This window comes from Castanea sativa, chromosome 6, assembly GCF_040712315.1.
Source record: "Castanea sativa cultivar Marrone di Chiusa Pesio chromosome 6, ASM4071231v1".
In the NCBI taxonomy this organism is placed as follows: Eukaryota; Viridiplantae; Streptophyta; class Magnoliopsida; order Fagales; family Fagaceae; genus Castanea; species Castanea sativa.
The window spans coordinates 30,469,364-30,479,866 of record NC_134018.1 but is presented as its reverse complement, the minus strand read 5'-3'; the positions used below and the strand labels follow the sequence as shown (position 1 = coordinate 30,479,866).

Sequence of the window (10,503 nt, the reverse complement as noted above, 5' to 3'; positions counted from 1 at the left end):
ATTGACAGACTTTAGGATGAGTCTCTTCTTTTCTTTTTTCTCTCTCTTTTTTTTTTTTTTTTAGAAACGTTCCATGTGTCACACATCCATAGGGGGTTGGTCATGTAGGTTTACTTCTTCGAGGCATATGCCACGTGTCGCCTTCTGATCGGTTCCGTCATTGCGATTACCGAGACTTTTTTACCTATAAATAGTGGTTTCCCTCTCATGCCCTTTTCACTTTTTCAAATTTTCTGCTTTGACACTCTCGTCCGTTGCTTCGTCTAAGAGTATCCTCAGCGTCCTTAGTGTCCCTCGTCTAGAGCCAGGTAATCTCTCTACCCTTACTCCAGCTTTCCTTTTTAAGTGTTAGGACATTTTCAATGGCCTCCTGTTCGTCTAGCGACAGTGTGGTCAAGGCCATAGACGAGTATCACGACTCCTCTAGTTATAGCACCTCCAGTGATGGCAGTAGTAGTAGTGGCCACACAATCGAGGAATACACATCTGGTGTTCCTGGAGTTCCTGTAGAAACCTTCCAAGAGAGTATTAGGACGAGGATAGCCTCGGGGGCTGATACCTCGACAAGCGTCCCATCGTCCTCTCCTTTAGACGAAGAAGAAACAATATATATTTATGCCATAGAAATTCCTTCAAAGACGGACGAGAAGAGGTTAGACGCTCTTAGGAGTTGGTTCCAGATTCCAGATGATCTGAACCCTAGGTTAGCCGTCAGAGCGGAGTGGTGTTGTCAACCCCGTTTTGGGATAGGTGTGTACGAAGCCTACCTGTTAGGGGGACTTAGATTTCCTTTAAATGCCTTTACGAGGGAGTTGCTTACCAGACTGGGCTTAGGGGTTTGTCAATTTAACCCTAATGCGTGGAGACTTATTGTCTCTATGCAAGTCTTGTGGAGGGAGGTGTTTGATGGGAACTATCCTATCACTGTGGACGAGTTCTTGTATTGTTATAAACCCTCCGAGATAAGCCAATCTCAAGGCTTTTATCAGTTTACAGCCAGGGCCAATGACTGTAGGCTGATTAAGTCCTTACCCTCGTCTGACAGAAATTGGAAGACAAAATTTTTCTTTGTCTCTGGTTTCTGGGTGGGTTCTCCTATCGAGGTTGGTAGAGATACATTCCCTCCTTATACCGGAGAATTAGGGAACCTTCATCAAGAAGGTATGTTGTGTTTTTCCTTCACTCCCTTTTTTTTATTGATTTTGTTGTTTTATTTTTAAACAGTGGTCTAACCTTAATTTTCCTCTTCTTTTTGCAGCTGTTAGGCGTCCTTCTCTGAGTAAATTCCACCGTGATCGCGTCCACAGGGCTTGTCTATACCCCGAGAGAGATTTTCACTCGTTGGTGACCCTTCAACGTCTACATAGGTGGGGACTTGGTCCTGACCCATCCGTCGAAGCCCTCGCGCACGAACTAACCGTCCGTAGGCGTGAGTGTTTTTATTCTTTAAAACGTGTGTATTATATATATATATTTTATATTTTGTTACTATAATTCATTTATTTATTTATTTTTTATATTTTGTTACTATAATTCATTTATTTGTTTTTTATTTTTAGGAATGGCAACCATGAAGGAAAACAAGGGGAAAGAGGTGGTCGAGGAAGTGGCCAGACCTGAAGCTCGTCCTGCTGCTGGGGATAAGAGAAAAAGCTTGTCCAAGCATGTGGACTTGGCTAGCTTGCCTAGTCGTCGGGGGAAGAAGGCCAAGTCTGGGTTGTCCAAGCCTGAGACTGCTAGGCCTGATCCTCCTTCCCAGCCGCCCGTCCCGGTCGTTGATATAGACTCGTCCACGCCTGTCAGCGTCACTCAGTCCAAGTCCCTAGCTCCTGATTTGTCCCAGCCTCCTCGAAGGATTTCTACTAATTTGTTGGAGAATGAGGATCTGGCTTGGGAACGATTCCAAGAGGCTGTGAAAGGCGAAGACGTGGCTGCGTACTATGACATGTCTTTGAAGGAGTTCGAGCACTCTGGCGTCCACGATCTCTTTAAGGTGACCATCTTGGCCTCGTCTTGGTTTAACCATGTTACCCAATGTTATTTCTATCTTTTGAACTTTCTGTTCTTCCATGTAGGCAATGTCGAAGTTCATAGCTGCGTCCAGGCAGGCCACAGAGATGGACAGGACGAGGATCCTTCTAGAGAAAAGAATAGAAGAGATCAAGAACGACTGTAGGACGTGGGCCGAGGTGGCGAACAAGGCCAAGGACGAGGCTGAGGAGTTGAAGGCTTTGGTGGGGGAGCTGAAATTCGACGCTGCCAGGAAGGACGACCGTCTTGACCTTCTCCAAAAGAAGAATGACGAGCTGAGTCTTCTTCTTAAGAAAGCTAAGGACGAGGTAGTGGAGGAATTCAAAGCATCCAAAGAGCTCACTGACCTGCTGGACGCGAACTACGCAGCAGAGTTTGAGGATTTTAGGATGGACGCTATAGACAACTTTCCCGGAGTTGACTTTAGCGCCATTAAACTCAACCTTGGAGCTGCTACAAGTTCTCTCGTTCACACAGGCTCAGACGATGTCAACATCGAGGACGACGCTTCCACCAAACCAGCTCAGGACGACCCTAAGATTGATGCCCCCCCCTCTTGAAGAAAAAATCTTTTTAACTAGTGTTATTGTTGTTTGGCTTTTTTTTTTTTTTTTTAAAATGTATTCAAGTACAATTACCTCGTCTAGAGTGTTCTGGACGAGTTTATTAACAATTGCTTTTTAATGCTTAATTTATAAGGGTTTTTGGACGGTGGTCGTCTACCCTCTTTGGAGTAAAGAATATTTTCTTTATCTGTTACCTATTGTATGGACGAGCTTATAAATTTGTTATCATTTATGCAATTGTCTTTTAAACAATGTTCCAAGTGTTGAATGACCGTCTACACGATTTTTTTATGGACGACCCACTTAGGCCGATAATGACGACTGCATTACTTTTGCTCGTCCTTTAGGCATTATGACTCGTCTTCTCGCAAGGAGTTCATAACGTTTGTTTTACTCGTCTTGACTAGCTGCTCGTCTTTAGAATGCTATGCCTTAATGCCTACTTTCTTTCTTAGACGAGTGGGCCTTGGCCTTTTCTTTTTGCTTTATGCTCAATAAAAGGAAATCTTGGACGAGCATGCCTTAGCTTTTTCTCTATGCTTTATCCTTGTTTTAAGGAATGCTTGGACGAGTGTGCCTTAGCTTATTTCTCTTTGCTTTACCCTTATTTAAAGGAAAGCCTTGGACGAGTATGCCTTAGCTTTTTCTCTTTGCTTTATCCTTGTTTCAAGGAATTCTTGGACGAGTGTGCCTTAGCTTATTTCTCTTTGCTTTACCCTTATTTAAAGGAAAGCCTTGGACGAGTATGCCTTAGCTTTTTCTCTTTGCTTTATCCTTGTTTCAAGGAATTCTTAGACGAGTGTTTCTGCGTCTGAAGATTTCTATTCGTCTTAGGCTTTTGCCCCTTCTGTGGGTATTATTATGGAAACTAGATCTATACATCAAATACATAAGAAATCCAAACCATATTATTACATGAAAATTGTTCACAAGCGTGGCACATGCTTATAAGCTAGCGCCTTATTAAAATACTTAAGAGAAATACATAACCTCGTCTTTCATAAGCTAGTCTGTAAGCGGTGCAAAAGTTTGAGAACTAGTGCACTTTTTATTGACAACACACCATAATAGTAGTAAGAACACAACTGTAAATATAAGCGAACACGCAAATCATAGCTGTAACTTTGCCACTGACTTCCCTCGTCCCTGCTTATCACTGATAGTACCTCCTCAGATGTTCCACGTTCCAGGGATGCTCTAACTTTCGCCCGTCTAGAGCTTCCAGGTAGTAAGACCCCTGCCTCTTTTAGTTGATTACCCTGTAGGGTCCTTCCCAATTGGGTCCTAATTTTCCATGAGCTGGGTTCCTGGTCGCCAAGGAGACTCTTTTGAGGACAAGGTCCCCCACACTGAACCGTCTGGGTTTCACCATGGCATCATACTGTCTGGCCATAAGGTTTTTGTACCTTACTGTCCTTTGCTCCGCATCCAATCTTACCTCGTCAATAAGATCGAGGTCAAGACGAAGTTGTTCCCCATTCTCTTTCTCCTGGTACTCCATCACTCGGTGACTAGCCATATGAACTTCCGTCGGTATGACAGCTTCACTTCCATAGGCTAGTTTAAAGGGGGTCTCTCCCGTCGAAGTTCGTACAGTTGTCCTATAGGCCCAAAGAACACCTGGTAGCTCGTTTGGCCATATCCCTTTTGCCCCCTCGAACCGAGTCTTGATGATTTTCAGCAGGGATCGGTTTGCTACTTCTGCTTGTCCATTTTCCTGCGGATGGAAGGGTGAGGAATAGTGATTCTTGATCCCAAAATGATTGCAAAAGTCCCTAAAGGGTTCGTTGTCGAATTGACATCCGTTGTCCGATACTAATACCCTAGGTACTCCGAACCTACATAGAATATTCTTCCATACAAAATTTTGCTGAGTGATTGCTGCAAGAGGCTTGGCTTCTACCCACTTGGTAAAGTAATCGATTCCTACCACCAAAAACTTCATTTGCCGGGTTCCTATGGGGAAAGGGCCTAAGATATCCAGTCCCCACTGTGCGAATGGCCATGGGGCCATCATTGGGGTCTGGTACCCTGACGGCTATCTAGGTACATTGTTGTAGCGTTGACACTGGTCACATGCCTTGACATAGGCTTTAGCATCTGCCTGCATTGTAGGCCAGTAGTAGCCAGCACGGACGATCTTATGGACCAGCGACCTTGCTCCTGAATGATTTCCACATGCTCCTTCATGAACTTCCCTTAGAACATAGTTTGACTCGTCAGGAGCCAAGAACCTTAAGTAAGGTTGGGAAAAACCTCGCTTGTACAATACTTCATTTATGAGGACGTACTTGGCTGCCCTGACCCTTAACTTTCTCGCTTCATCCTTGTCTTCGGGAAGTCTTCCATCTTTGAGATAAATCATTATTGGACTCATCCAATTTTCTCCTCCTTCTATCTGCTGTATGTCAGGGATGTCTATGCTCGGCATATATTGGATGTTGTTGTACTCGTCTGTAACCCTTGCCGAAGCTGCTTTTGCCAAGGCGTCCGCTTCCATATTTTCCTCCCTGGGTAGTTGAACAAAACTTACAGCCGAAAATTTTCGTGCAAGTCGTTTCACTTTGTTGAGGTATTTCTTCATTCGATCTTCCTTAGTATCACACATTCCATTTACTTGGTTAATGACCAGCTGAGAATCTCCTCTGATTGTTACCGACTCCGCCCCTAAGGACTTAGCCAATTCCAATCCCTTGAGTAGAGCCTCGTACTCAGCCTCGTTGTTGGTAGTTTGATACTGCAGACGGGCTGCATACTCCAGCCTGTCACCCTCAGGGGACTTCAGTATAACCCCAATTCCTCCTGCATACAGTGTGGACGACCCATCGGCATTGATCACCCATTTCTCAACACTTTCATCCTTGTCCAGCTTATCCTGGCTGGGGGTGAACTCTGCGATGAAATCTGCCAATGCCTGCGCCTTTATCGCACTCCTCGGGAGGTATCTAATATCAAACTCGCTAAGCTCAACAGCCCACTGTACTAGCCGTCCAGCAGCTTCCAACTTGTTCATTGCCTTCTTTATGAGATGGTCTGTTAGGACGTTGATGATGTGAGCCTGAAAGTAATGCCTCAGCTTCCTGGAAGCCGTGATCAATGCAAAGGCTAACTTCTCCATCATCGGGTATCGTCCTTCTGCTCCTCTCATTGCACGGCTCGTATAATAAACCGGTTTCTGGATTCTCCCTTCTTCTCTGACCAACGCTGAACTTATTGAGTGTGGGGACACTGCCAAATACAAATACAACACTTCCCCAGGTACAGACGGACTCAATAGCGGCGCTGTCATGAGATACGTCTTCAAGTCTTGGAAGGCCCTTTGACACTCGTCCGTCCATTCAAATGCCTTCCTTAGGACTTTAAAGAAAGGCAAGCACTTATCAGTAGCTTTCGAGACAAACCTGTTAAGGGCAGCGACCCGTCCGGTAAGAGACTGGACTTCCTTGATATTTTTTGGTGGTTCCATGTTCAGTATCGCCTGGATTTTGTCCGGATTTGCTTCAATTCCTCTGTGCGACACCATGAACCTCAAAAATTTTCCTGACGAAACTCCGAAAGCGCACTTGCTTGGATTTAATTTCATGTTGTACCGCCGCAATGTATCGAAAGTCTCTTGAAGGTCGTCTAGATGTTTGCCCTCGTCCTGGCTCTTTACCAGCATGTCATCTACATAAACCTCCACATTTCGCCCGATTTGAGGATGGAACATATGGTTAACCAGCCTTTGGTAAGTTACCCCTGCGTTCTTCAAACCAAAGGGCATTACCTTGTAACAATACAACCCTTGGTTCGTAATGAATGAGGTCTTCTCCTGATCCGCTTCATCCATCTGTATCTAGTTGTAACCTGAGAAAGCGTCCATGAAGCTAAGCACTCTGTGACCTGCCGTCGAGTCAACTAACTGGTCAATGCGTGGCAATGGGTAACTATCCTCGGGGCAAGCTTTGTTTAAATCAGTGAAGTCCACGCACATTCGCCACTTGCCGTTAGCTTTCTTGACCATGACCACGTTCGCCAACCAATCTGGATAATAAACTTCTCGGATGAACTCCGCGGCGACCAACTTCTGTACTTCTTCCTTAATGGCATTGTCTCGCTCAGGAGCGAAAATCCTTTTCTTCTGACGCACTGGTTTTGAGTAGGGACACGCGTTCAGGCTATGAGTAATGACGCTCGGATCAATGCCAGGCATGTCCTCATGACTCCATGCAAAGACATCGAGGCTTTTCTTCAGAAACCGAATCAAAGCGTGCTTTGCACCCTCTTCCATGCTCGCCCCAATTCTAGTAGACTTCTCAGGCTGGTTATCGTCCAAAGGGACGTCTTCTAATGCTTCAGTGGGCTCCGCCGCGATCCTTCTCCCATCTATACTCATTGCCTGCATGTGCTCGTCCATGGCCAGCATAGCTAAGTAGCATTCTCTGGCGGCTAGTTGATCTCCTTGTACTTGGCCTACTCCGTGCTCGGTTGGAAATTTGATGGACAAATGGTAGGTAGAGGTTACCGCCTTCCAGCTATTCAAAGTTGGCCTTCCAATAATTGCATTATATGACGATGCACAATCAATAACGAGGAAACTTACCTCCTTGGTTATCTGCTGTGGATATGTTCCAACGACCACTGGTAATGTGATGGTGCCCACAGGTTGCACTTTCATTCCTTCGAATCCTACCAACGGCGAGTTCACTAGTCAAAGCTAATCTCGTCCTAGCCTCATTTGCTGGAATGCAGGATAGTAGAGAATGTCTGCAGAGCTGCCATTGTCTATCAACACCCTCCTGGTCATGTAGTCAGAGATGAGTAGGGTGATGACTATCGCGTCATCGTGTGGGTGGTGAAGTCGTCCTGCTTCCTCGTCCGTGAACGTAACAGCCTACTGGTCTACTTCCCTCGTCCTAGGAGGTCATCCAGACAGTTGGATGTTCTGCACCACCTTCAGGTACGTCTTCCTTGACTTGGATGACTGCACTGTCGAGTTTCCTCCTATAATTACCCTTATTTCTCCTAGTGGGGGACGTGATGATTCTTCCACCTTGGCCTTCATTTTCTCATATCTTTGGTCTCGTCCAAGGAAGTTCCTCAGTTTTCCTTGTCTAATGAGATTTTCTATCTGCTGCTTCAAGTCAAAACACTCGTCCGTATCATGCCCATGGTCCCTGTGAAAGTGGCAGTACTTGCTTTTATTACGCTTGTTGGGGTCTCCCTTCATTTTATCCAGCCACTTCAAGGATGGATCATCCTTGATCTGCATAAGAACCTGCTCTAGTGGCATAGTCAGGGGCGTGTATTGCTGATTCCTCGCGGAGGAACTGGCCTTCTTACCATCCTTATCTTTCCTCTCGTCTGCCCGAGCTTTCTTTGGACGAGGTCCTTGATCCGAATAACGATGGTGACCCGCTTCCGAGCGTTCTGCCCTTTTTCTTTTCTTGGCTATGATAGCGTTCTCAGCATTCATAAAATTCTGGGCCGAATGGACGAAATCGGCCATGGTCTGTGGTTCCTGCTCGTAGAGCTTATGAATGAACAAGTCAGAATTGACCCCATTGTGGAAAGCGGCCAGTAATAACTTGTCATCCATCTCGTCCACCGTCAAGGCCTCCCTATTAAACCGGGTGATAAAGGATCGCAAACTCTCATTTTTCCCTTGCTCTACGGTCAATAGACTAGAGGAGGAACGCTTGTGACGCTGTCCTCCAATGAAATTGTTGACAAATAACTTACTCAACTCTTCAAATGATCCCACCGAGTTTGGGGGTATCTTACCGAACCACACTCGCGCTGGTCCCTCAAGTGTGGTAGGAAAAGCTCTGCACATAATCTCGTCCGGGACTCCTTGTAGGTGCATGGTCGTCTTGAAAGTTGCAATATGATCGCAAGGGTCGCGATTTCCATCATACGAGTCCAGAGAAGGCATTTTGAATTTTGGAGGTAGGGGGTGACTGCTGATGGAAGCCGTGAAAGCGGAGTTCGTTCGGTGAACCATATCATCCACTGGGTTCGCTCGCCTCATGTTTTCCCTCATTTCATCCATGGCTTTTCTCATCTGGTCCATCTCTTTTTCCAAGTGTGGCACCCTTCTTGAAGCGGTACCCCTTGTTTGATCTTCGGACTCAACGTTTTCTCCTCCACCTTCCTGACTTGGTGCCCGTCTATCCGCGTGTCCATCTTGGCGCTGCCTCCTGAGGTTGATCTCCCTATTCAGCTCCTGGTTTTGACGTGTCAGTTCTGCCATAGCGGCGGCCATGGATTGTATATGTTGAATGGAAGGCGGTTGCATGACAGGCGCTGACCTACGATCGCGAAGGGGGTTGCTAGAAGCATCCCTACTCTCCTAGTGGCCTGGGCTTGTAGCCCTTGATCTTGTTCGAACCATTCAACCTTTTGTCTGGGAAAGACTAATCCTTGACAACGAAAACACAGTTGAATGAAAAGAACAGTGAACAGTGCTCGTTTGTTTTTTTTTTTTTTTTTTTCTTTATCTTACTTTCCCACAGACGGCGCCAACTAATGATGCAAGGAAAATCAGTAGGCTGGATGCTCCGGATTTGAAAGGACCACTCGCTCTCTAATGGCCTGAAAAACAAAGGAAAACGATCAAAGGTGACCGGGATCGCCGACCAAGAACCCTCCGATGGTAAAGTCAGTTTTCTCTCTATATCTTTTGAGTTCCAATTTCTTGGGAAAATGTTCAACGTACCTTCCATTGGTCTGAATGGTTGTATATATAGTGTCCTAGGGGCAGTTATTGAAATTGTAACCTCCCTGAATTTCTGGAGGTCCGGGGTTCTTGGATAACTCCCATAACCACCTGACAGTTGCATTTTCTCACACAACAGTCATCGGAAGTTATGCGTGTATTATGGAATGGTAAAATGTGCTTAATAATTCTAAGTGTAAAAGCCTCGTCCATGAGTCTTTACGTGGATAAGTCCTCTCAGGATGGGCTGTGCGCATCCTTTGGACGAGGGATGTAGCTTCGCTATCACCCAAGGACGGCCTTGTGCGTTATCCTCGTCTTGATGATAACTCCTAGACGACTGCCGAGGCGATGACCGTCCAGGGACGGTCTAAGCGTCTTTATCCCTCATCAACCCTAATAAAGGTCAAGTTAAAGACCAAAGACGCTACCTAAGCAGGCTTTAATCCACCAATTAAGAAGAGCAATGGTAATTGGAAAAAGCTTGTATATACAAACCTACAAAATTCGTGAGGAGGTACATATACTGATTTTTTACTACTTATTCTTGCTCTCATAACTAAACTCTCTCTTCGAGTTCCATTCTCTGACTTTGTCATTGGAGACTTTGTGGCCAGCACCACATTAGTGACCACTTAGAGAGAACTTTATTCTTAACCCTGCAGGTACGAGGATGAGCATGTGTTGATCCATCTGGATGAACCTAATCGATTGACGATCTTAGCATCATCATGATTGATATTTTAATTTTTGATATTGCAATAGTTGAGGGTGGAGGGACTTGGGCCTTAGATGGTATCCGTTGAGCTTAAAGGGCTATTTCATGTTAGGGATATCCAAAGTTGGTTTCTTTTTTCTTCTATGAGGGATGGAATTCATAATAAATGTGTGATTTATTCAAAAAAAAAAAAAAACTTAAAGGTGTGAAAGGGAACTTCCCTTTATATATATATATATGGAGAATATGATGAAGCCACACCAAAAAATGAACACATTCACACATAGTAAAATATAGTACGTGTACAATATGGTAAATATATGAACAGATATAATTACGTTTAAAAAATTGTCATTAATAAATGCAATATTCTTTTTTTGAAATAAATACAATATTCTTTGTATTATGGTTCTCAAGAATGTAATTTAATATAATATAATTAATAAATACAATTATTTCAATAGACATTAACAATAGGCTAAATTGCAAAT

General features: G+C 44.7%; 1 protein-coding gene across 1 annotated transcript; it reads left to right on the top strand.

The window, feature by feature from the left end:
- The first annotated feature begins 1,561 nt into the window (after nt 1-1,561).
- On the top strand, nt 1,562-10,029 carry LOC142639775 (uncharacterized). The gene is made up of 3 exons (XM_075813912.1): nt 1,562-1,993; nt 2,076-2,404; nt 9,960-10,029. The coding sequence occupies exons 1-3, from the start codon at nt 1,562-1,564 to the stop codon at nt 10,027-10,029; spliced, it is 831 nt and encodes a 276-aa protein (XP_075670027.1).
- The last annotated feature ends 474 nt before the right edge of the window (nt 10,030-10,503 follow it).